The 26,364-nt window shown below is 42.8% G+C and overlaps 1 protein-coding gene and 1 long non-coding RNA gene across 4 annotated transcripts in view; one reads left to right on the top strand and one right to left on the bottom strand.

Annotated features, from left to right (window-relative positions):
- LOC107054413 overlaps nt 1-6,998 on the bottom strand; it is a 176,041-nt gene extending 169,043 nt beyond the window's left edge. For 2 of the 3 annotated variants that reach the window (XR_005839166.2, XR_005839167.2), the window contains exons 1-2: nt 4,578-4,858; nt 365-452 (exon numbers count right to left, since the gene is read on the bottom strand). This is a non-coding gene — a long non-coding RNA (uncharacterized LOC107054413). Of the gene's footprint in view, nt 1-364; nt 453-4,577; nt 4,859-6,463 lie in introns of those variants that run through there. The other variant, XR_003077344.3, reaches the window with a different exon arrangement.
- The window catches only part of PDZRN3 (PDZ domain containing ring finger 3), a 120,810-nt gene continuing 99,450 nt past the window's right edge, over nt 5,005-26,364 (top strand). Inside the window, exons 1-3 of the mRNA XM_414432.8 lie at nt 5,005-5,955; nt 11,327-11,413; nt 12,560-12,667. Coding sequence (XP_414432.3) covers nt 5,239-5,955; nt 11,327-11,413; nt 12,560-12,667 — 912 coding nt within the window. The 5' untranslated portion in view covers nt 5,005-5,238. The remainder of the gene's footprint in view (nt 5,956-11,326; nt 11,414-12,559; nt 12,668-26,364) is intronic.

Below are 26,364 nucleotides of genomic sequence, written 5' to 3'. Positions count from 1 at the left end.
CTGGTAAAAGCATGAAAAACTAGAGAGAAAGTGTGACCTGATATAGTGGAGCTTATGCTCTCATGGTTGTCCATGAAACTGTTTAACCCAGGTACAAACACAGAACTCTTAGGACAAAACACATCACGATTTCCACAGTGGACCAGCTTTGTACTCTGTAGGAGTCCCCTCGCTTCCTAGAGCATATCAGCTGCCTCCTCTGGAACCTCTACGTACTCTCTTTTGTATAGAACCTCCTAGGACATAAATCTCCATCTTCACCTCCCTCGTTATCAGAGCTGCCAATCCTATTCACACGCCTTCAACAGGAAAAACAGTCAGATGCCAAATGAGGAGCGCAGTCCTTATTTCAGACTTGACTTACATGATATCCCTCTGGTCCTCTGCTCCAAACCAGCCTCTCTCCTCTTCTCCTCCCATATCAGAAATTTCAGCCTCATAAGTAAGTTCTCCTGCAAACACAAAACCAAGAAACATGTTCCCTCATGCTCATAGTGACTGCTCCTTTATATTCCCATACACAATTAAAAATGTTCAGGCAATTTTTCAACTTTTTTAATGCCTTTAAAAATTGTCCTTGGTTGTTTGATGTTTTTTGTTTGTTTGTTTTCAAATAAAAATAATGTTAGACATATTATCAGCACTTGTTAGTTAATTTTCCAGATAAAACATTTTCTTTATATTATATGTGGCATTCTGGTTGCAAAACTAATTGCTTGGGATGGAAATATACATATATATCTCTGTACAATTAGGGAATTCTTTTTCTTGGCTTATAGAAATTGTAACAGTGCTGTAAATATAAATGCAGGGCAACTGCTGAGCTAACAAGCAGTGGATGATCACAAAACTCGCTTGTCAAATACACCTTGTGCAAGTATTGAGAATTGTTTCTTTTGGAAAATGCACAAAAGCATCTTGCAATAATGCAGTGCTGCTGATGTGGAGAAAAACAGAGCATTCCATGTTATTCACAATCATTCTGAAAAACAAGCACAGAAAAAAAAAAAAAGAAAAAAAAAGAAAAAGAAAAAAAACCCAAAAAGTCAATTAATTTCCATTTCTCTTATTGAAAATAGGAATATTTTTCCCATTTTCAAGAGAAAATGGTTGGGGTTCGGGACTTTCAGAAATGGATATATGCAGACACAGTCACAGATAAATAAACACAGCATCGCCTCAGACCATTCATGATCTTTTTCATGGATCCAGACTACCAAGTAAGGGCAACCCAAAGGCTCCTGGATTCGTCAGATACATCAGCCTAAAAACACTTACCCATGCACAAATGCCATGTGTTAGTCCCACCCAACAGATTCACAACATCCGTGAGTACTGAAACAGGAGAGAAGATGCTGAGCAGTGTGTGCTCACTTGCACCATTCTCTGAGACGTTGGCTGACCTCCACTATTACTGAATTCCTCATAAAACCTCCTACAGAAGATGCCTTTTAATTACAGCTTGCATTTTACGTCCCACCCATTACCACTGAGTTAACTACAGTCTGGATTTAAACATTATCATTAGCTACAACGTTTAAGATGTGTAAAAGGGAATTAAGAATAGATAATGACAGTTCACTCTCTCTAAATATTTAAATACGGGAGGAAAAGACAAAGAAATGATATGGAACTGAATGTGGGGATCTACATCATAATTTAGTACCTTCTGCACATTTTGATATTGCAGAGGAATTTCAAAGATTCAGCGTTTGTGGTCACAGGCCACAGCACACGAATGGATGCTTTCTGGGATTTGCACTGAAATTTGGCATCCTTTGGCAGTTTCAGGCAACCAGCAGCCACGTCTGGGCCCCTGTCATGTGCTCAGATCACAGACTTGCACATAGAAAGCAGCTGCTCACCAAAACTAGCTCCAACATCAAGTGAAGAACAGCTCCGGAAAAGAAGTATTCCACTGCTAGCATGCAGACCGAGAGTGAATTACAGTGGGTATTTCCATTATTCCTGCACTTCATGAAGTCCAGACTTAAAACAGAATTCTCCGTGACAATACAGAGGAATGCTCATCATAAAAAGGACAATAAATAACTTCAATACTCTCAGATATCATGGAGGGGAATTAATATAACTATCCGGACAGAGAGCACTGAATGTTGGTGATTGAAAAAAATCCCTAAAAAGCCCCAGAAATAAGCATTATTAATACATCTGTCTTTATTTGTATTAATTTAGGAATGTGTTCTTATAGCCAAAATTCTTCTGGGCCTTGTCTCTTAATAAATAAAATACAAACATCACTATGATTTCAGTTACGTGAAGAGATGAGGAGGAGGAGGAAGCAAGCTATGAAATGGGCACAAATGATGCCCGGCTTTCAAGTGAGGTTTCTGAGGCAGTTAAGCAGCTGTTAATCAACTACACTGAAACATGTATGGAACGTCAAGAAAGGACATTCATGCTTCTGCTGCATGTTATCTTCTACTTCTAGCTCAAACATTCCTTCTGATAGAAGGATTGATTCCTATTTTTGACACTTGTTCTGTTGCTAATCTACAATTACCTTTAAGCATCTGCTCCACTATGCCATCAACCATCTCCTTGTACACACAAAGCCATGGAATCTGAGCTCCACTGCCAAGCCGCAGTGTAACCCCTTACAAAACACTTACAGTAAGTGTCATATAAATCATTATCATTGTGAGCTGTCTATCCTGTGGCTGATGCTATGCTCTGCCATTGGTCTGCACTCGCCAGCTGTTCTGCTATCCTCTATTAACACAAACTTACATTTCTACCAGCAGTAAAACAAAGGATTTGTATTTTACTGATACACATCTATAATATATAGAGTACAGCAAAGCTCTTAACATCTCACAGAATACAGAACCTTTCAAATTGATAAATGTCCGCAGTGCCAGGCAATGAACAGAACGCTGCTAAAACCACAACATTTTAGATACACATTCAGTGTTAGGCACATATTATAAGTATGCTAAAGATATTTCAAGTATGCTCATGAGCACTGTGAGTTTCAGTTTCCAAAAGGCTCCAGCTCATAAATTAGTGCACAAGGATGCTCATTTCACACTGAACATGTCCTGTTAACACCGTGAGTTTTGTCCAGAATCAAATAAGGCCAAAGAATGCTGCAGAGGATCATCATGGAGTGGGATCTGACTGTGTGAACTGTCAAATGGTTTTGGCACTTTAAAGGCAAATGGTGTTTAAAAAAAAAAAAACAACCCAGGGTTCTTGCAGAGATCTCATAATCAAGCACAAAGTGATGCTAACCTCTATGAGCAAGTGCAATTAGAACCAAATTAGCACCCCTGAGCAATCTGTTTTTTCCCGAGACTGGATAATACAATGGCAGAAAAAATACATACTGAACAAAACCTGATTTTTGCAGGTCTTCCAGAGCTGGCACTGCGTCTGTGCTACATCTGAGAGCACAGCAATGACATGCCCGTATCCTTGTGATAGGACAGCAGAATTAAATGACAGCCCTATCAGCTCAGGAAGTGCTCCCTTCCAGTGCACCGCCTCTGATGGGGAGAACTGACCACACACAAACCATCTTCCTCAGCTGCGGCAATGTAATTTCAGCCCTGTTGGCAACATGCTGGAAACCAAACCTCCTTTCAGTTCCAACCACAGCCTTTGAAAGTAACATTAAAGGCTCCTGTTGTGAGACTGCTTTTTAATTTATTTTTTTTTTTAGAGGGAGAACTGAAATTTAAGTGTCTCCAGTAGGAGGGCTCCATTTGTGCTCTCTCCCTCAGATAATGGCAGCAGGGAGAGGGGAACTTTGGTTCATTCCAGTCTGCATTCCCAACTGCTGCCTAAATACAAGACTGCAGTGGCCTTTGAAAGCTTCCATCATACTTGATTTATAAATAAAGTATCAATTCCTACATAAACGTCACATTAAAGGGCGTCACAGAACTCAGCACAGCATCTGCCTAGCCACGACTTCACATGAAAACGTTATTCAAGCTCTTGCCCATATTTTCCATCCAAATATTTGTACAGTTTCAGATGGCTGCAGGAGCCCAGTACTGACACTGCTGCTGAAATCACTAAAGCTCTGCCTCCGGCTCCACCGGGCCGGCCGTGCACCCTGCATGTACAGCTGGAAGCACTGGCCCAAACTGCCAGGATATCGGCGATGGGCACGGCGTTCTCATCCCTACCTGCTGCAGCCCGCTCAGCGTGTGAGGAAGCACTTTATACGCTCATCTAAGGAAGGTCGTATGGCGGTGGTCACAAAAGGCTCTGATTTAGAGCAGCTATCTCCAAACAGCCTGTAGCAAAACTACCCTGACTGCGTGCCTAACTCGCTGCATGTGCTGCACGCTGCCTTTAGCTTTATGGATCATCAGTAGCTGGAGTGAAATGAGCTGCAGTCGGAACTCACGTTGGAGAAGCGGAGCGCCTCGGTGCTAAACGTGCGTCCCCGAGGCAGCCCCGGAGCACCGCCACGTGCTCACCGGCCAGGCACCTCCCAGCGGTCGGGTACCGCACTACACCCCAGACTCAGAAATCATTGCCCCGTGACACGGTGTGCGTGGAGCTCACTGAAGCTGACACTTCTAGTTGGGTTTTTGTCTTACCATGAAGGAAAATACGTTACAAGAAGGACGGAGCGGCTCCCGCCGGGCCCGACTCGCCACGTGCCACTCAGCCGCGCGCTCCCTCAGCCCTCCCGGTGCTCCCCATCACCTGCAGGGGAACGGCCGCTGCACAACGCCCCGTCCGGGAGCACAAAGCCGCCTTGTGCTTCACCGGGGGCCCCGGGGGTCGTTCCGTCGGGGCTGCGAGAGATTGTGAATGGCTTTGAGGGCGGCACGGAGCCGCGAGGGGCGGCGCGCACCTCCGATGGGCTGTGAGGGGCAGCACGGGGCTGCGAGCGGGCTGAGGGGCGGCACGAGCTGTGAGGGGGCCGGGGGGGGGGGGGGGCGGCGCGAGATGAGGGGCGGCGCGGGACGGTCCGGGGCGGGGCGCGCGGCGGAGCTGTGTGCAGGCGGCGCCCGGCAGTGCAGCGCGCGGCGGCGCGAGGAGGGCGCGGGGCAGCGGGGCCGGGCGCTCCGCGGGAGCGGCGGAGACCGAACGGCCGCTCCGTGACGGCTCTGCGGGCCGGACTGCCCGCAGGGAGTTGGGGCTGCCGGTTTTACTTGGCTTCCCTCGTCCCGTCTGCGCTTCGCTTACTTCGGCTGGGGTTTTGTTTTTTGTTTTCTTTTTAATCGTTATTATTTTTCGGAAAGCGGAAGGAGGATGGGATTCGAGCTGGATCGCTTCAGCGGGGAAGTGGACCCCGACTTCAAGTGCAACCTGTGCAACAAGGTGCTGGAGGACCCGCTGACCACCCCCTGCGGCCACGTGTTTTGCGCCGGCTGCGTGCTGCCCTGGGTGGTGCAGCAGGGCAGCTGCCCCGCCAACTGCCAGCGCATCTCCGCCAAGGAGCTCAACCACGTCCTGCCGCTCAAGAGCCTCATCCTCAAGCTGGACATCAAGTGCGACAACCACGCGCGGGGCTGCGAGGCGGTGGTGCCGCTGCAGCACCTGGGAGAGCACGCCGAGACCTGCGACTTCTCCCCCGCCAAGTGCCGCAACCGCGGCTGCCGCCAGGTGCTCAACCTGCGCGACGTGGAGGCGCACATGCGGGAGCGCTGCGAGGCGCGGCCGGCCGGACTGTGCGAGCAGGGCTGCGGCCTGATGCTCACGCACGGCGAGCGCCGGAGCGGCGGCCACAGCTGCCTGCGGGCCCTGCGCGCCCACGGGGCCGCTCTGCAGGCGCGGGCGGCGGCGCTGGAGAAGGCGCTGAAGAAGGAGGCGCTGCGCGCCGGGAAGCGGGAGCAGTCGCTGCTGTCGCGGCTGGCGGCGGCGCAGCTGGAGCTGCAGGTGACGGCGCTGCGCTACCAGAAGCGCTTCACGCAGTACAGCGCCCGCCTGGACGCCCTGGCCCGCGCCCGCTCCGCCTCTCCCGGCAAGGTAAGGGCGGCCCCGCGGCGACAACGCGCCCGCCCGCTGCCCCGCGCACCCGGCGCGTGTACTCCTCCGTTCTCTCCCCGTAACGAAACTGAAGTTTCCGGGGCTGGAAATGGCGCTAAGCCTCCGGGGCAGGGGGATCCGGGACCGAGCGCTGCCGCTCAGCACCCGGGCGGGTGTTCGGTGCCGCTCAGCACCTGGGGGCACGCTGTGCTGTCTGCGTGCCGGGGTCAGACAACTCCTCTGTCCCTGCATTTTGTCCTTAAAAGATCAATTTGTGAGGAGAAAAATTAACTTGATTCCAGGCAGTCAGAAATAGGCTATTTATAAAGTGCCCAGAATCAAAAGGCAGAGCCGCAACAGCCCCCGAGCTCTAATTGGAACGAGGCTCCCCAGCGAGGGAAGCGCTTGGAGCCAATTATCTTTTAAATGAAGAGACTCGAAGCCCTCCGGTGACCCGGAATGCGCTGCCACATCCCCGGCACGGCCACATCCCGACGCGATCACATACCGGCACAGTCACGTCCCCGCACGGCCGTTCTCAGCTGCTCGGGACTGTCACAGCCGCGTCCCCGCCCGGTGGTGCTGAGGCTGCCGGAGCTGTGCAAGGGAGACAAAACTCAGTGTTACATTGTGTTTTCTTCTTAGAGAGGCCACCATGTTTTGCAAACTCCGAAAGTATCTTAACGCCGAGCCGACTCTTCTGACTTGGGGCAGTACTGGGCAGGATGCTATCCCGCACAGAGCCCCCACACAGCCCTGCTGCCTCCTCGCTCCTCAGCTCAGCTTTGCTCCCAGCAGCACAGCTTCCCTTCACACAGCTCCATGGCCAGTGCTAGTCGTGTTGCTTATGCTCTGTTTCACTCCGTAAAGTTAGTGAGCTGCACCAAAGGTGCTACTACCAATAGCTGTAAGCGTGCAGGATGCATAGTTAACATCAGTACTTCTTATCAAACTGATGGATGCAGCTGGTCAGGAGGACTGTGCCGGTTTTTAGCCCTATTACAAAAGGCTGCTATGCAGCTTTCTGAAGCAGTCCCTCATCTGAAGAAAGCTGGAAGGTGACATGTCACCGCAGGCTTGTGGCTCAGCGGTCAATCACATGTCTTTCACAGCAGTTTGGGCAGCCCTCCAACACCAACAGCTTCAGTCTGCCTTGTGCCCAAAGAAGTACAATCAGGAAACTTGCATCTTTGTGCACTAGGGAGTGTTTTAAAGACCCTTGGTAATCACCTAACACAGGGCATGCTTTCCCAGTTTTGGGATGTGGCCTGCTTCCAAGCTGTTCCTTGGGGGCTGTTTTCTAGCGCAGGCTGCGCAGTGCAGGATTATACCAGTGATGGTTATAACCACTTGGCAGGGCATTGTGTGCTTGCCTAAGGATTTGATCCCTCACTGCCTGGATTACGTGTATGATAATATAGAATAACAGACTTCAGAGGAAATTGCATATGCAAAGCATGCAGCACCACTGCTGTCATCATTTTATTATGAATATACTAGATAGGTTTTTGTTATAAACTGTCACTGTTCTGTGTTAAAACACCTAGCAGTAATGAATGGGGTTCAGGGGCTAAATGTGGTGATCCCCAAACTTATTGTAGGATGTTCTGGATTCTCTGTAGATGGAGAAAAAGGGATGTTCTGCCTGCTATGAGTGGTTGCTTGTTTCTGCAGATGTAGAAGCAGACTAGAATAAATCAGAGTGTGCTCCTTCCAGTCAAAACAAAGTGCCCACTTATGGTCCTGTTCAAAGCCTTAGTTAAGGGGAAATATGACAGTGATGGATGTAAGGCCCATCATGAAGGACCCAAACTTTTGGTCTTTTGGCTGGTGGAGCTCCAGACACACAGATCTGGGTTTGCCTTAACACAGTCTTCCTTTATGGAACTGCATTTGTCACTCAGCTTTCCCATGCTTTTGCCACAACTACATTAATGCATAAAATATACATTTTATACACCCCCAGAGAGTCTTCTGATAATACCTCACAGTTCTGTAAGTCCATTAAACAGACAGGTATTAACTAATTCTAGTTCTGTTTACCACGTGTACACTTTTACATCCTCTTAGCCACTGAGGGAACACTTCAATTTCACAGTGTATTTACTGGCTGTCTGACCCATGCTTATTCCAAAAGACAAATCTGAAGGCTTATTTAGAGAGACGCTTTATCCCTCAGTTGGAAGGTGAGGCTTATTGCAGACAAGCTTAAGGAGGGAGTGGTAGGGAAGGCAGCGTGTCTTACTCAAAATTAGTGTTGCCTTTGATCAGACCTGTCCATCCTGAAACATCAAAGTCTAAGTAAACAAGAAAAACCTCATACTATTCAAACAATGCTTAATCCTTGCTGAAACATACCACTGTTCACACCTATTGATAAGCTGATGTAGTCGATCCTTTATATACACAGCCATCAAAGTCCTCTGGGAAGCAATAGGAGGGAATCAGAACCAACTCATGGTGCTGGTTCCAGTCTGCAGCTGGAAGCTGGCAAGGTGCGCTTTCGGGGTGGCATTTATACTGTACAAATGTCAGTGAAGGCTGGAGAATGAAAGCTTTGAGGCATGGCAAAGCACGGTCTTTGGAAGTTTGGTCTTATGCCCTTTTGTTTTACTGGCAACCAAAGGCAGGGGCAGACTTTCAGTAAATATGTCAGAGATACAGGAACCAGTTCGTGATCTGGTGCTTAAGACCTGCAGTTTAGTGCCTCTGTGGAGATAGTAGCACAAGTTTAAATTGCATGAATGCCAAATGAAGCCCTTTAAAACAAGATTGTACTTTTTCTCAGGCTGACCCAAGCAGGCTCAGCTGGGCTGCAGTCAATAAACAAGGAGCTGAAGTGCTTCCCGTAACAGACAGAGCTTCCTGGCCACCGCATTACCAAAGAAATCAGTCTTGCAATACATGAAGCAAAAAGCAGTCTATTAGATCCCCATTACTCAGCTGGGAAGAACAGGGAGCTGCAGCATTTCCAGTTACCTCACTGCCTAACGATTGCTTCACTGGAGTGCTAGACGTATTAGAGGAGGAAAGAATGGCAGAGCTCTGGAAGAGTAATTTACATCATGGCTTCCTTAAGAAGCAAAAGCAGTTGTGAAAGAAATTGCTGAGACTAAGAGGTGAATCTGAAGAAGTAACCAAGTACCAAAGCAGTGACTGCTGCCTCCCATGTGCTTGGCTGTTCAGCACAGATGGCGGAGTTATCACTGAATGACACGTGGGGTTTGCTCTGTAACACTACTCCGCTGCTGAAGGGATGATGGAGACTGTACAAATCTGTCAGGACTGACTGGAAAGTTTCTGAAAACCCCCGAGTTCAATTTTCAGGAATACTTCAGAAAAACACTGCAGTGGAGTGTTGGGGCTTTTTTTCCACAACTTTTGGCTAATTCTAACCTATCTGCTTTAATACTTTTTCTGCTAGGAATACAGGCATCAAATCATAGCCACACAAGAAGGCTTTAATGAAAGTGTTCAATTTTAATTACAGGAAGTGTCTCAAGAGCAATGTTGTAATTGTTTCTTGATTGTTCTAATTGATTTGCCTTTTTAAAAAGGCATAACAGTGGAAGTAAACAGTGACACTATCACATCCTTGTCTTTCAAATGCTGAGTTGTCAGTCCCTGGAAGCGGCCCCACAGGACTGGAAGTTTGCTTTTTGAAATGCTGTCTGACATAAGGGTTCGAAGGCTCACAGAGCAACAGCCCTTGCTTCATTTTCCAGTCCTCCTCTGAGTACCTGATTCTTACTGATGGTGAGTAAGAATCAGCAAATTAAAATCAAATTAGTTGGAACTCATTCATATTTCTCTGTAGCAGGCCCAAGTGTGCTTACTATGGGACCTGTAGGAAAGATAAGATCACAATCTGAGAAGAAAATTGTAAACCACATTTTCAGGTGAAGTCTGTTGGCTCAGCAGCGCTGTGGTCAGCAGAGCTCTGCCAATTTACACTGCGAGGGAATTGGGCTTTGTTATCTCCCCCAGATCTGTGAGAGTAATTCAGTAATCCAGGATTACTTGGACATTTTTTATGAGTTTAATAGACATTAATATTTGATTGGCAACTTCAGACTGATATGTTAGAATAAAAATGCACAAACTAAAACCAGCTGCAACAAATTACAATGTAACTGTTGTAATTTCTGTCATTAATTGGTTATGAAAACCAGACTTGTAAGATAACTTCCTCAAACCTTCTTTGTGTTCATAACTTTTTCACCCTATGGCTAAAACAAAGAAAAAATCTCAGAGGTAGAAGTGTTCACAGATATCTGTGGATGCACACCGTACATTTGGGAGTACCCTGTTCTTATTTCTTAAAAAACAGACTATTATTTAGATGGCTTTTTGTAATTGTGAGCTGTTGTGTACTTTTGTAGTGTTTTGCTATGAGTGACAGCACTTGATTGATTCTGAAGTTATTACGTTGTGAGGATTTATTGTATTCTATACTGGGTGCATGTAGGTTTGTCCTAGCAAAATGTATAGGCCTAAGTAGCATCACACTGTCATAAAAGAGATTTTGTGTATGTCTGTAGAAGATGTACCTTTTATGAGCATATCTGCTCTTAGGAGCAAGCTTGGCTAGGTCGGGATAGCAAATGATGTTGGCACAGTCCTTCAGATATTACAAGGCTGTCCTGCCTTGCTCTGGTGGGCATTTTTTTGCATAATCAGAAGTTTGTTCACTGCAGACTTTCATGTTTTAGGAAATTAATGTAACCATGTTCAGTGCTGAGGGATTTCTGTTCTGCTAGTATTAAAATTCAAAGAAAATTGTGCTTAGAATCTCTTTCCAGCAGGCGCTGTGAATGGCAATTAGCATCATAGGCCCTTTGCAATATTTGTAGCAGTTTTGTTTAAAGCTGTTTCTAAAGCTCGCCAGAGATTTGCTGTTGCATAGCAGTTCATATTCGATACTGTTTCAAACAATGTAATGCAGCTAGCACTAGGGAGAAACAACATACAAATGCCGTCCTTCAGACACCCTCAAGCACTGGAAAAGTCAAGAATCCGACTACTGGAGCCGCAGAGTATTTTACATAACAGATCACATATGACTGGGTCAAGTAGTTGCAGGAACAGTATTGCATATAAATATCTTCTGTTGCTGTTAAGTGTCTCACTGTAGATCTCAATAAAAAATACGCATAAATCTCAAGGGCGGGTTTTGCAGAGGCGCCGTGGGGTGGCTGGAGCCGGGGCTGCTGCCTTCCCAGCTCTCCCACAGACTTGTTCAAGGCTTTTTCTCTCAACTTCATGGGAAAAGGAACTAACAAAGCGACCCGGCAGACCAGGATAGAAGTGTTATCTGTCCTGCTCATCAGTGCACACAAATGCTTTGAATGCATCTCTCTGTTCTTTGCAGGGTGAAGAAACTAAAGCACTGACTCTCGTCCTTCACCGTGACTCAGGCTCTCTTGGATTTAATATTATTGGTGGCCGACCATGCGTGGTATGTTAATTGTTAAAATATGTTTGCCCTTTCCAGTTGGGAAAAGCATGTAGGTCAACACTTAGAGGAAAAATGCTGCTGACAACTATTTGTTTCTCTTGGGATTCTTTCAGAGCAAATCTTACATTCAGATTAGTATTGGAGCTCTATTAACTGTAGGTTCTTTTCTCTCACAAGTTTAATCTTGCACATGGTCACAGCTAGTGACACTGATACAGGTGGAGTGTAACTCCCAGAATGGTGAAAGCCCCGGTGTCTTTTTCTCAGACCGTACTGTTCTGAAGATAGTGCACGAGTTCAGGGCCCGCAGCTTTAGACCCTTTACAGTTCATTAAGAAATTGATATTTACTCTCCTTTCCGCCAGAGATTAGGCTGCCCTCTGTGCAGGTGAAGGGATGTAATTTAAACAACCTACTTTTGAATTCCATGATTTCAGCAGATGTTTCCTGCACACACACTCACTAATGTATTTTTTCTTGATGCTTGCTGGCAGGAGCTGCTGCATCTGACTTTAATTAGATCAAGGAGTGGAATATACCTTGTCCTAGTAATTTAGGGAAGTATTCAGAACTACTCCTTGTCCTGTCGGAAATGTGACATGAATCACAATTTATTCCTGGTAAATTCACTTGAAAGTTTTTCTTTATAGTTAACGTTTTTTGGTTCCTTTTCTGAGACATTGTTCTGCACCGACAGCTGATTTCACAGTGGACAGGGATATGAAGATACCTTTTTAATTAGAGGTTGTTTTCCACAGTTTCATTTTTAAGGCTCCAGAGGAAGAGCTGTGCAACTAAAAATAAAAATGCACTGTTGCTTTCTGTTTGATGTGCAATCAGGCTGCTGTCTCACTGGATTCCACATTATAATAATTATAATGACAGTAACTACTGAGCTGGACTAAGTCAGAAGAAAACAATTATCTTGCAAATGATGAGCCTAATGAAAGTCCATTCCTGGCTGTATGGTTTCTCAGAATGGGAGGATCAGGTGTTCTCATTAGTCCAAATAGTCCCATGTTAAGACATCACTAAGAATATTTATTCCAAATCACATGCACTGCTGTGGCACAGATGAGTTTTGGCTTAGCGCAAATTAGAGTTACTTCAAGGTGCAATAATGTGTTTTTCATTTCATCTTTAAAGGACAATCAAGATGGTTCAGCCAGCGAAGGAATTTTTGTATCAAAAATAGTTGACACTGGGCCTGCTGCTAAGGAAGGAGGGCTGCAAATTCATGACAGGATTATTGAGGTATGTGAGTACACTGTCCAGTCTCTTTTAATAGTCTGAGTTCCGTTGTTGTGTCTTCAAATGGCATGAAGTTCAGCGTGGGTTTGGGAGAAATGTACCCTGGTAAACACTGTCTAGAAGACATGCCTGCTAAAATATGCTTGACTTGATTCAGTGCTGACCTTTGTGGCTTTAGGTATAGTTCTTACCTAAATATAGAAACCAGATTATGGTTGGTATGTGCACGTCCTGACTTTCTGAGGAGCTAGTATCTATCTGGTATGCTGTAGATATTTCTTTTTAAAGCTATTGGAAACCTGTAAGTTATTTAGTTAAAACCATATGTGAAATATCTGTAGTGTAAACCATGATTTTATTTATCTTGGTTTCTAAGACCAAAGGTAATAAATGTTTCGGACAGCCAGAAAATATTCTACTCTGCAGTTTCTGTAGGATTTATTATAAACCTGCCTAAGGTACTCCTTCACTGTTGTTTGTAACTACTTATATTATTCCGTTTGGAGTCTGAATTTCTTCTCATTTTGCCAAGCCTTGACATCAATAAAAAGGCCCTTCTGTGAAAGTGATGGTTGCTTGAAATGTTTGTTTGCAGAAAAAAAAAGATTTTTATTTTATTTATTTATTTATTTATTTATTTTTGAGAGACAGAGAGAAAGAGGAAGGTTAGTTGTCATGAAGTGCAGCTGAGTGTGAGTCCGTTCCCTTTGTTTAGCATTTTACAGTTAAGAAAAAGTGTTCACTGTCTGATTTTTGTAGGCTGGAGAAACTTTGAGAATCTGTTGTTCAAAAAGATAAGTGCTGTGTTTGTTGCCAAGGATATCATGGAGCAACCAGTTTCTCTAAGTAATGGAATTCTATTGCTCTTATGTTTTGCAAATGAGCAGTAAGCAGCTGTTAAGGATTTTCTGTTGGCAGGAAACAATGTGTATTTGCTATTTTCTGTACTGTTATGGTAAATTGTATTCACAATTTAGTAAGGATATAAAATATTAATTAAGTTTCTTCATATGGAAAGGAGTGGAGCCACAGTAGCAGAACTATAAAAAGATAAGAAGCTGAGCTGTGAAATGATCCAGAGTTGCTTAAACCGTATTTATGGTATAACATAATTGGGAAAAGGTCTGTAATTTTTGTTTGAACTGAAATTTTTCCCATAGGCACGTATTTCCCCAAAGCATGCTTGAAAAGCTGACATCCGTTTTTGAAGTAGTGCATAATCACATGAACAAAACAACTATGGAAAACAAAATGCTGGAAAATCAAATTCCCCAAAGTAAGGAGATGGCCTGGTTTTCAATCTCCTTGAGTGTAAGCACTGTAACTCAGCCTGGAATTGCAACCATATGGCAATTTGTTGTAGGAGTTGCCAAGGGAGAACGAAGGCAGTTGACCTCCACGGGCTCTACAGTATCTGCTCTCTCTTGCAAGCAATTTTGCTCCTTACTGCTTTACTCTTTGTTTTTCCACAAGTTCAGTATTTAGCACTGGTGGCACAGACCAGGCTGAGCAACCAAATACTGCTATGGTGTGCCAACAGTAAGAACCCAAGAAGAACATAGAGAAAGGCAGGCAGGGTGAGATTCCATGTTGTGTTTCTTGGCTGCGTCTGCTCTATGAGTGCATTTAGGCAGGGTCCTTCCACAATTCCAAGCTACATTTTCTCATAAGGAAGAACTCCAGAATAAAGACACAAGGAAAAGTGGTTGTATTTGTAGCGTACTAAGGGTAGCAGAAGCCCAACGGAATGCTGTGTATTGACAGCCTGTGCTGCCCACAAATTCATTTTCATATTCACTCATTTCTAAATACGCACAGAAGGCTGATGAAAATTTAGCAAAATGGTTGCAGAATCATTGACTCTGGGTGTGTGAGTTTGGATTAGGAATGCCCTGTTGAAGGCAATCTCTGAGAGATGCCCAACTGATGTGTTCTGATTCCTTCCCACTGTGGAGTGGTCACTCAGTGGGCTAATAGGTGCTTTTCAGATCAAATGGCTTAATACAGTGCCCCCCAGCCACTACAGGCACCCAGTTCACAGAACTAGACTAGAGTGGTCTGTTGCAAAGCCCTAAAAGTACTTGTACTGAGAACATCAGCACCTAAAAACAACTATATAATTTCTTGCTCTGTGAAATTTGTACTTACTGCACTGAATTTGACCCTATTCCAGGCAAGGAAGAAAAGGGATGCCTCTTGCATCAAAGCATCTAAACCAGCTTTGCCATACTGACGTCTAATTATATTAGATAATTGAAATATCCTGTAAATTACCTAGTTGAAAATCAATAAACATTTAATGATAGTCTCTAATGAAGCAAAATCCAAACTTCATAACCACATCCGGCAGTTCAACAGATGTAGCTGTAAATGACAAGATGCAGTCAAAAGCCTCAGGCGGAACCCATCACAGAGAACAGAGCATGCTAACGGGTCACATTTGTTTTGAAAAGCACGAGAGATGGCAAAGAAAAAGGATAACTATCTGGAACTGAGTTTGGCTATCTAGAACTTATTTGACTTGCTCTTCACAGTATGGTTTTAAGTAACACCAGCATGATTTTAAATAGATCCTCTCACAAAGAACTCTCATTCTAACATAAGATGCTGAGCACAACTTCTCCAAAATGATTCCAGAATCCATGGCACTGAACTTAAAATGGAGCAAGACAGAAATAATTTTATTTCCTTTTGAAAATGTTTCTCTATTGTGGATCTCCTGGCAGACATATTTTGGAGCATATGTGAAATAGGAGCGTTGTTTCTCATTTTTAGAACTGTCAAAACATTTCTCAGTACTTAGCAGGGATTACACAGTACACAGTTTGGATGCGTAGTGCTGTTTGTAGCTGATAGCAAATGTTGCTTGGAAGTTCTTTCCCCTGACAAATTATACCGAGATAAACTTTGCGTTATGTCTGAGATAATTTTTAATCATCTTTTCCCACTGGTTTGGATTTCCTATTTTACACATTTTAAAAGAATAAATATAAAAAAGTAAATCAGGTCCAATAATTGTCTGGAATTTTCGGTAAAAGCATTTTTTTACTGCATTTCAGTAGCATAAGCAGTGCCACTGTGAAGTGCTTCTACTGCTAAGTGACATACATCGTCAAGATGAACCTTGCATGATCTCATGCTGCTCAATCTTTAAAGCAGCACACAACAGAAATACAGCCATATCCTTTTCCTTTGTATTTCATTTTACCAAGTCTGTTACATAATGAGGATATTTAGTGTTTACATGGGACTTTGAAGAATGTCTAAAGCTGTTTCCTTCGCTGTTTTATATTATTATCCTTATTTTGCAAATGGGTAATCTGAAGTATACTGGAAAATATCTTCCCAAATTGTCAGGTCAGGGTAGAAGATTTGGATCTTGGTCTGTCCATTACTGCTCTATGTAAAGCAATGCTTTTCACCTATATCTGTTTTCAGGTATTTCACAACTACTCTGGAAGTGGGGAAGTAATGATATTATGAGACTTTCTGTGGTGTGACTACAGGATTTTCATGTATGGCTGTGACTTATTTATTCAAAGCAAACAGCTGATTTAAAGTGATATTCTGAATTATTGTTCCATAGCAAATTGCCACGTTAAAAACATGCTGAAACTATTGGTTTTATTGCAGAGGAATTACTGTTTTCATAGATTACATTTTTGTCAGGGCAACGAAATGGACCTGATTTCCTCTTGTAGCAGAGTTGGTTCACGTCCCAGCCATGAAGGACTCCTCTCTGCAGCTGCCTGCCATTTCTTAAGACAAAGCTGGATTTCCCAAGTTTCTGTTTTTAAGCACATCAGCTCTGAAAGATTGTGGATTAAATACAGCATTCTCTTCTCACTAACTAGTAAACTCGTTAGTTTAGCTTCAGAGCTGTTCAGAAGGGAGGCTTGAAATGCTGACTGCTTGCCACCTTCAAATGTTTTAAGTACAATTAGGGTACTGTTGTGGTAGCACAAACTCACAGCTGCACCGAAACCACAAGGATTTGTGCCACCTGGGGCTTGCCCGATGTCTCACACTGCTCACAGGAAGGATCATTGGTTTAAAAGCTGAGAATTTGTCTTAGTGCATCTGATTGATTTTCCCCAAAGCGCACTCATTTGCTACAAGTTGCAGGCTGCCTTTCTGTTAGGTGAGTTTCTTCATAGGTTACGCACAGGAACAGTGAAACGTTTTAGCAAATCATCTACTCTATACTTGCAAATGAAACACACAATTTGCTCTGGGTTCTCCATTCACCCTGCAGTACGCGGGCAGTCCTAGCAGAGCCACTTTCTGCTCAGGGAAAGTGTCTCTCTGGATACCCAGCAAACCACACTGGGTATCGGAGTTAACAGTGTAGCCTTCAAAAGGTCAGATCAGCACAGAGAGAGCACATCAGGCAGGCAGGAGGGCAGGGAAAGGAGTGCTCACAGCGGCATGGCATACATTTTCCTGTCAGGAAAATATGTGGGCTAAGAAAGATCTGCTGCTTTAAAGTGGACTGAAAGAGTAAATGAAGAAGCTTTTCACGCGGTCTGCTGCCATGTGACGGGATCTAGTTTTTCTGTGAGGTTGAGTATTTGGGCTGAAAGAAATCCATGTGCTGCCAGCCCAGCTTTCCTGCTAGCATGCAGTTGTCCCCAAGCTGCATGCCCACTGCAGCTTATCAGCACTCACAGACTGTTCACAGGAGACTTCCACCAGTAAGCAGTAGAGGTAATAACTGAGCAGAGCTTTCAATTTCTCATTTGCTGGTGCACTTTTTAAAATCAGCTTTAACATGATAAACTTAAGCATTTTTCTTGCAAAGGACTCACTGCATGCACCAGCTGTACTCCGATAGGCATAGAGGTTAAACAGAATTTTTTCATTGTCATGAATGGAAGAGTTCAGCTCTACAAACAAGATTTTCTACGCAGATACATACACTTAGGAATTAATTTTCTAGAAAAAGAAAAAAAAAAACTAATTTCAGACAGCAACTTAAAATTGACTGTTCCTGTTCCTGCCAGGGCATGCAAGCACACTGGAGTATTTCTAGAGGGGGAACACAATGGGGCAGTGAGTACAGTTATAGCAAAGTCAGCTTTTTTTGGAGCCCACACTTGCAGAACATTTTCCAAGCCCTTTGTCTGTATCTGTTAATGGTATCATGAAGCATCCTCATGTCTGTGCTAAAACATAGATCTTGCAGCTTGGTCAGTGTTAAAAAGGAGTTATAATAATCTTAAGGGGAAAATGGAATTGAAAACAGGAGATGTGGGTTATCATTGCATTTTTTCATCTCATAAATGGATTTGCTTGATTCCCCATCAGTACTGCATTCTGAGCTGTGGGGAGGAAGGCAATAAAACTAGACAGCAAGAGGAGGATGAACCAAAGATATATAGTACATGTTTTACAGTAAATACTGAATCATCCTTCCCACAAACAACACAAAAAATCCATTGGATGGGATGAAAATGTAAAGTTTTGCCAAGAAGGAAACAATTGTTTCTAACCTCGTAGACCCTTTTCTGTCTCTTCATGGATGAGTAAGGTAGATTGCAGAGCTACACTTATAGGCACATTTCATGCTGTAACTTCCTGTAAAGTCCTTTGTGAGTTCCCCTCAGGTATTCCCACCATTTTATTGTCATCTATCAGTAGAAGTCCACAGCATGCTGCCCCTAAGTGTGACATGGGCTTTTGAATCAGGGAGCTTGGAATGTTCTCAGGAGCATGCCAAATTCAAAAAAAAAAAAAAAAAAAAAAAAAAAAAAAAAGATGAAATTAAACTATACAAGAAAGAATTCTAAGTTCAGGAATAGATCCCTTATGTGCAACACATTAAATCAATAGGATTACAGTATCAGTGTCCCTCTCCCTGGCACACCACTACCTCTATGTCTCAGTTTGAAGGGTAGCACCCGCACTCTGATTCACCTCCAGCTTTGCTGTGGCTCATGGGCACTTCTTCACAACATCTGCGTCTTTTTCCAACATCCCCATTTTCTTTTTTCCTCTGGGAAGGACTTAGAATCCCTGTTACTCTACAGGCAGTGGCACCCCAGGGAAACCTGTGAGGTGGGAGTAGCTGCAGAGAGCAGGTGCCTCTACTTCCAGAGTGCTTGCAGAGGATGAAACATTTTTGTTCAGTTTGTGTTGGAATTGCATGGCTACAAGGGAAATGGTTCTTGAGAAAAAGAAGTGATGATGAGGAATGTACTTTCTAGGTCATATGCTCATGCGTCAAACTTCCTGACTATAGGAACAAAAATGGGAGAGAAAAATGCCAGCAATGAGACAGCTTTTTATAAAACTTTAAAAACCAAACCACTTAAGGCATGGACTGAACAACATGTGCCCCACCTCCCAAAATTCTTTGGTGTGATGATGAACTTGCTTGATACCATGAAAAACAGGACTTGGAGGGGAAATGCAAACTGCTTTGGTAACTTCCAGGCCTGCCAAACTTCACATGCAGCATGGGACCCAGACAAGAAACTCATGTTGCAAGATCACAGGCTCATCAAGCATCTCATCCATTCTCCCACCCTCATGTTTACCATTTTCAGTGAATGAATCCATGCTTGGTTCAGTATCCTCCTGCTAACATCTTGTTAGCATCCCAAGGACACCAGCTCAGTCTGTGCAGCCCTTTGCCAAGCTGCTCTGTGCCAAGGTGGGACAAGGTCACCCACTGCCTGGGAAGGCACAGTGTGAAGGTTCTCTTGCCTGGTGTCACCTCATGGTCTGCAGGAGCTGTCACAGTACTGCACACAAACCCGTGGCCTCGACATGCACTCCAGAGAGAAAATATAACTTGAGAAATTCAGATTCTGGCTTTATGAATTATCGCTCTTTCAAAGTGAAAAATAGCTGTTTCATATTCTCTTTAGCAGAGCAAAAAGAAATGTGTCAAGTTCCAACAAATACTTTTTTAAAGGATGCATATAAAGCCCTTAACAATGGGGCAATTTAATCCTTTCACACGTGGCACATTTTTTTTGCATTTGAAATCATCTCCTGTTCAGTTTTCCACATTGGAAGCCAAACCATTATGATTAACTGTTAGATTCTATTTTTAGAATTTAGAATGTTCTGAATCTTTTTAGAGAGAGCACACAGAATGTCCTATCAACTATTTTCACACATTTTGTTTGTATCACAATAATGGAGCAATCAGATGCAATCATCTCTAGTTTAGTACATATGTAGTACATTACCATGTCAATTGTATGAAAAGATATGCAAAAAGCGAGTGCTAATTAACTGGGGGAAAAAAAGCAAGTTCAGACCATTGCCATTCAAAATGCACTTGAGTAAAATTTGCATAACTTTTAATTTGGAATTATAAGAAAGATGGAATTTGTCCAGCAAATGTGAAGAAAAGCTGTGTGAGGTCACCAGACCTTTCCAAAAATCCTCTACGTGGAGCAGCTCGCCCTGCAGTGCTAACCTGATTTGTGCCACTGGTGGGATTTATCTTCAAAACCAGAGCATGGTATGCAAACCTGCCTGTCGTGGGTTCTTTGTTTGTCTCTACTTCAGAACAGTACAGTTTCTTTTTTTTTCTCACATATATAATATGGAAATTCAAATGAAATCCTAGAATCTGTTCTAGTAACACATACAGTGCAGCCTCTTCTAAACAGTGGTCTTCATAGTCATAGGTCAACTTCTTACTTCAGGATATCTTCCAGCATGAAGTATTGGGCTGTTTTAGTTCCTTTTCCTAATTTACTCCTTATGCCATGAAAATCTAAGAGCTGTTCACAATTAACCACAGTTCTGTGCTTTAAACACTGAGAGGTGACAACTTATCAGCATTGTGACCCCAATTCCAACGCTGTTGACCACGTCTCAACGTCATGCATGTTTTCAAAACAATACAACTTCGCTATTGTATGTTTCACTACAAAGCACAGCTACAGAACCTATGAAGTTTTTAGACTCATAAACAGAAATGGTACTGGGCTGACAATAATAGCAATAGAGATGTTTTGCTTCAGTACTGGGGCTTTTAAATGAGTACAGTATGTAAGCTGTTGCTTTTATAATGTTGTAGAAGTTGGGTTTTTTTTAATGCTACCTGTAAAATCTTATACCTGTAAGAGGAATTTTCCACTGATAGTGGAATTTGGCTTTTAAAGACTGAGGGAGAATAATGTTGCAAAAATGGGAAGTTGTGAATTTGCCCTGAAGAAGGGGGATTGGCACAAACACACTGTGGGCAGAAGCACATGTCCCATCCCTGTGCAAGAGCCATTCTTTTGGAGAAGGTCCAAGTGATCATGGTGCTTTGGGTCACACAATTCCAAATAGCCCAAATGTTGCAAATATCTTTTCTGCAACTAAAATGGTGCATTAATAGTGGAATGTGTTTCAGTTGTGTAAGGCAGGTGCAAGAAAGCCATGTTATGCAAAATATTATCTTCTGTTGGTACAAGCTCATTGCTACTAGCCTACTCAAGCCTTGTGTTAAAATACTCTTCCAAAATGATCATTGATTTATATAGCCTGGGTCATAGAACTTCACCTATGGATCTCAGGAACTGTGTATGCTCTGCCATGCTTTTCTTGTATACCCTTTCACAATGACAAAATATAGATGGTTACCATCACCAGTATACTATCCATTATTACTTCCAGTTCATTCACCAGCAGTGCAAAATAGTTTAAATTAGGTTTTTAAATGACATACGCAGAGGCATGACAGGTCTCTTGATTGTAAAGAGTTTTATATGGAAGCAGTTTAGTTTTTCTTCTGTTTTTCTTCTGCCAAAATCTAAGTAACTTTGAAGTACACGAAAGTCTAAGTAACTTTGAAAGTATCACAGGGATATGGGTAATAGTTAAGTCCCACCTCCAAGTTTAACAGAGTGAAATCTTGCTTCCCAGGGTCACAGAATGGATCTCTGCATTGCCCCAAGCAGGGCCAGCTGAAGCCCAGGGCCACACTCCTTCCTTGGGATGTAGAATAGAGGCACACACACACTGGGTTTGTGAATAGGCCTTTTGGGCTGTGGGGCTGGGCAGGAACCTCAGCTGCAAACTGGTAAATATTATGTATGTTTGATTGATTGGATGAACATGAGAAAGAAACCAGTAACAGGAAGGGAGAGTGAAAATGTTTCCTGAATCATTTGGGGAAAAAAAAAAAAAAGCTTTTCAGTGCTATTTTTTCTTCTCTGTCAGTTCTGCAGGCTTCCCAGCTCAGGAAGATTTAGTTTATTTCTCAAAAGGTCTTGCTTATAAAGCAGATCTTTCTCTGGCTCCGGCCAGCTCTAATAAAAATTAGCAGTAACCTTAGCAGCTGCCGTGCCACATGACTGCTTGGGATTGCATAACTGCTTTTTCCTTCTAAAGAAACACACAAAGAGATCATCTGATCTCCTGCCTTGCAGCGTTCTCTGTGAAGGATTTTTCTAGCTTCATTCCTATACAAAAATCTTTTTCTTCTTTCTTTTAACAGTCCTCTCTTTTAAAGACCAAAATCTGTCCATAAATAGTAACGGGCTCTAGGCAGAGCCTTCGTGAGTTGAGCCCATGAATGAATTGGGTGACTTTTTTGTTTCTGTTACTCAAACTATTTACTGTTTGTCAACAGTAGGACATGTCTCGGATAAAAGCTAATGTCAGCCTGAAGTCATTCAAAGAAATATTTTGCTGCTGAAATTGAGGCTGCTTAGGACTGGTAGTATTCCTGAGAGTATGCTTTTGAATGGAGATGCATTGTGGTTTGACAAGAAGATAAAGAAAAAAAAAGAATCCTGTGGCCATATAATAGATGTAAACTGAACACACTCTTGGCTCAGTCCAGCTCCCATTTAATTCACTGGAAATCCCAGTGTATTTAACCTGATCCACAAACACAGAACAGTTGGAAGTTTAAATTACTCTTCCTGTGTGGCATGTGGAGATGGACCATTGTTTTCTGGCTAATTGGTTTTCCCTCTAGCAAAAAGGAAAAAAAAATTAAATGCTTATTCCATGCAGCAGCATCGTACCACTTATGCAGAGCACTACACAGTGTCAAAGAAAAAGATGGAATTGGTCTATGAGCAGACATTGCTCTGTATGGAGGTGCAGTCTAACCTGTTAGATTCAGTGTGGCTAAGGGCAGGGTGAGAAGCAAAATGACTTTTGCTGGTCCAGCGGTGTTGGGGCAGACACACCAGTGTCCCACTGCACAAGTGCTTCCTGGAGCCAGAAGTCTCAGGCAAACTTGTAAGCATTTCTTTTATAAGAAGGGCTTGGTGGGGGCTAGCATTCATATACTGCAATTGTTAAGGAAATCTCAGGTCTCTAGCTCAAATTCTTAAGTCATTCAGTGTGCTTTGAAAAGACTGTGCCAACTCTTCATAGCTCAGTTCATCCCAAGTGTGAAGAAGCAAAACTGAGACAATGATAATGTCACAGAATATGAGATGTTGCTAAAAGTAATGGGTGAGTTCTCATGCACTGAAGCCTTGGGACCTGCACAGCACAAGGGCAATGGCTTGCAGCAGTCAGATTCCCTTTCTCCACCAGAGCTGAAGCAGTCAACTCAACCAGAGGATTGCAATAGACTCTGACTTTATACAATTTTCATTTTTGCATCCTCCCCTTTTTTCTGCTGCAGTCTTTCTTTTTCCCACCAGTTCTCAGGCAGCTCTCATTTTGAATCAAAAGTTTTGGCATCTTTCATAACGTAGACTGAGGAGCTTCTAGAATCGTTCCTTTAGGAGAGGTTACCATCGAATAACTTGGAACATAAAGAAATGAGCAGCCTCCAGATGCAGTTGCAGTTGATAAGTGTCCGGCTAGCAACTTGTATTAATTTAAAAGTTCACACAGCCAACTCTGATTCTTTCTTGTATTTGAAAGAGCTTTTTTTTTTTTTTTTTTTTTTTTTTAAATATAACCTCTCATTGTTTTCCTTTCATTTCGGCCTCCTTTTCTCTTGCTTTGTAGGCACTTTCCTTTGCAGCAGGGGAATTGCTGTTTCTATTACAAACCTTTCTCTGGCAACTGGAACTTTTCTTTCAGTTTTAGCCCCTGCTGATAATTAAAGTTTTCTCTTACTCTCTCTTTGCTTTACGTTTACCAAAAATAAAGTTTGTTTGCTCTCTGAGGATTCCACATCGCAGAAGATTTCTGCAGACTTTCAGAGCTGCTGACTTGAACTAAGTAATAAACATTGGAATGAGGAGGGGTGTCAGAGAGTGATAGATAATATATTAGCCTCTTGCTGCGTCTAGCAAATCTCCAAGTTTTATAGACTATTAAAGGCCGCTTTCACTGGGTTGACATTGTGCATCTCAGCTCGTTTTCCCAGCTTCCCTTCCCCAGACAATCTGCTGCAGTTGGATACCTGAATTCATTAGACTAATCAGAAGCATTTCAGTAATGCATCTCAGGCAGAAACAGGGAGGTGTCAGGGGGTCAAGAAGATGCTGTGACGTTTTCCGTGGGGCTAAAATGAATTCCATGCATAAACTAAGAAATCAGGAAGAGCAGTGTCCTGACAGCCTTCTCCTGTTTGGGCCATTTGCTGTTAACAGGTGCTGGTCTCTTGAGTAAGCTTTATGCTTGCTTTTGCATGATGTGTTATAATGTGAATAGGTTTGTGGAACAAAGGAACCAAAACCCCACAGTGAGAGCTAAGGCAATGCACTTCTCCCTAATCCTATCCCTTTTGCCCTGAATAATAATTTACCCTAAAAATAATTTCTTTTTCATTTGTTTATTCCATGCCCCGAGGTTCTGATCAGCATGAACAAGGGTTGCAGAGTCTGGCTCATTCTGCTTTTATGTGTCTGACTGCAACCATTTCAATCCTTTCCTTTAGAAAACCTTTAAAAAAAAACAAAAAACAAAAACAGAAAGACAAAAACTAAGCCCAAAAGCTTTTATCTACTTAGAAAGTGTTTTCCTGCAGTTTCAGGAAGAAATGTAATTATCATGGCTGCTTAATTAAACTGAGCTTTCAATGAAGCGATAAACCGTGGTACAATTAACTTATCCTTGTAGAAGAATGCAAATTAAGGCTATAACTGGAGGTCTTGGGAAAGGTCTTGACTGCTTTCTGCCACCAGCCTGATAATCACACGAAGTCATTCATATTCTCAGGCAATCAGATGATGTACACCATCTTTTGCAGGGGAAAAAAAAAAAAAAAAAAGAAGGACTATGGGAATATGTATACACTCACAGCATCAGACGGATGCTAAAAGACTCAAGGCCTTTTACATCTATCATTAATACATTACCAGTGAGTTGTTAGCTGTAATTCACATTTCAAACTGTGAAAGTCCTTTCTTGAAGGGAATGGTCTTTAAGTAGCCAAGGGCAGCAGGGCAGTATTTTAAAAACTGACAAAATCCAAAGACAAATACTGACCTGAAGCAACAACACAGTGACCAATTAATTTGATATCTACTGTTGCAAAACCCTGGGTTAGCTGAATTCAGCAGGGAAGGTTTCACCAGGGGAAGTTTTGTACCAAATGAAGATCAATAATGAAGTTATACCCACTTGGATTTATAGGAACTGATGTCCACATTTGTAAAATCTTTCCTAATCTGATAACAAAAAGTAAATTTACAAGTATTCATTATGTTACTTTATGTTCCATGCAAACCTGCAGTACAATTTGTAATTGAATGGGAATCCCTTGGGGTAAAGCTGTCTCTAGCACAAGTAGTGTTACCATAAGCTGTCTACTGCAGAAGAAAAGCCTGAACATGTAAACATGCTTAACTTTAAGTACAGAATTGGCTTTACTAAAGCCAAAGGGACTACTCATAGAACCATGGAATTGCTTGTGATGGGGGAGACCTTAAAGCCCATCCATTTCCAACCCCTGCTGTGGGCTGGTGGCCACCCAGCCTGGCCCTGGGCACCTCCAGGGATGGGGCACCCACAGCTATGGGCAGCAGTGCCGGGCCTCACTTCACTCTGTGGGAAAAATGTTCCCCTAATACCTAATCTAAATCTCCACTCTTCTAGTTTAAAGCCTTTTGCACTTGTCCTATCACTATGCGCCCATTTACAAAGTCACTCTCCTTCCTATTGATAAGCTCCCTTTTAATAGTGGAAGGTTGCAATGCAGTTTTTCTGGAGCCTTCTCTTCTCCAGGCTGAACAAGCCTCAAATTCACATATGTAATATGGATTTATATGTATATAAATATACAGGTATATATTGAGTATATGTGTATACTTATGTATGTATATAAAATATGTATTTTTCTATTACCTAAGTATGTTTATTTGAAAGGATACACATTTATTGATTTAGAAATACGTAAAAGTGCTGCCCACACTTCTTCCTTCTGCTTCTCAGAAAAGTCAGTAATCTTTGTGTATCACAGTCTAACTAGATTTATTATGCAGCAGTTTACAGTTAAATTTCCTTTTGGTTGGATGTACAAATTAGACAAACTCTGGATCAAGTTCAATTCTAAATCTGCAGTTTGTTGGATAACCTTTATCATCGTTGTTGCCTCCTAGCCATTTTGTTATCTAAATAGCCTCTGGATTAAAGTATACTATTATGTTAAGAAATGTAACATTTAGAGCATTAAAAGCACTAAGCGTGTCTTTAACTCACAAGTGGGCCCGATTTTTGTTTTGCTTTATCCTTTAGTATGTCAGACAGAGGATTTCCTACCACTGCTTGTGAAAAGAAAGCTGGGGTTGGAATTAGAAAGGCAAGCATAAAACTAATTGTTTGATGGTTTC

The sequence above is a fragment of the Gallus gallus genome, chromosome 12 (genome assembly GCF_016699485.2).
Source record: "Gallus gallus isolate bGalGal1 chromosome 12, bGalGal1.mat.broiler.GRCg7b, whole genome shotgun sequence".
Taxonomy (NCBI): domain Eukaryota; kingdom Metazoa; phylum Chordata; class Aves; order Galliformes; family Phasianidae; genus Gallus; species Gallus gallus.
This window is presented reverse-complemented; position numbering and strand designations above follow the sequence as displayed.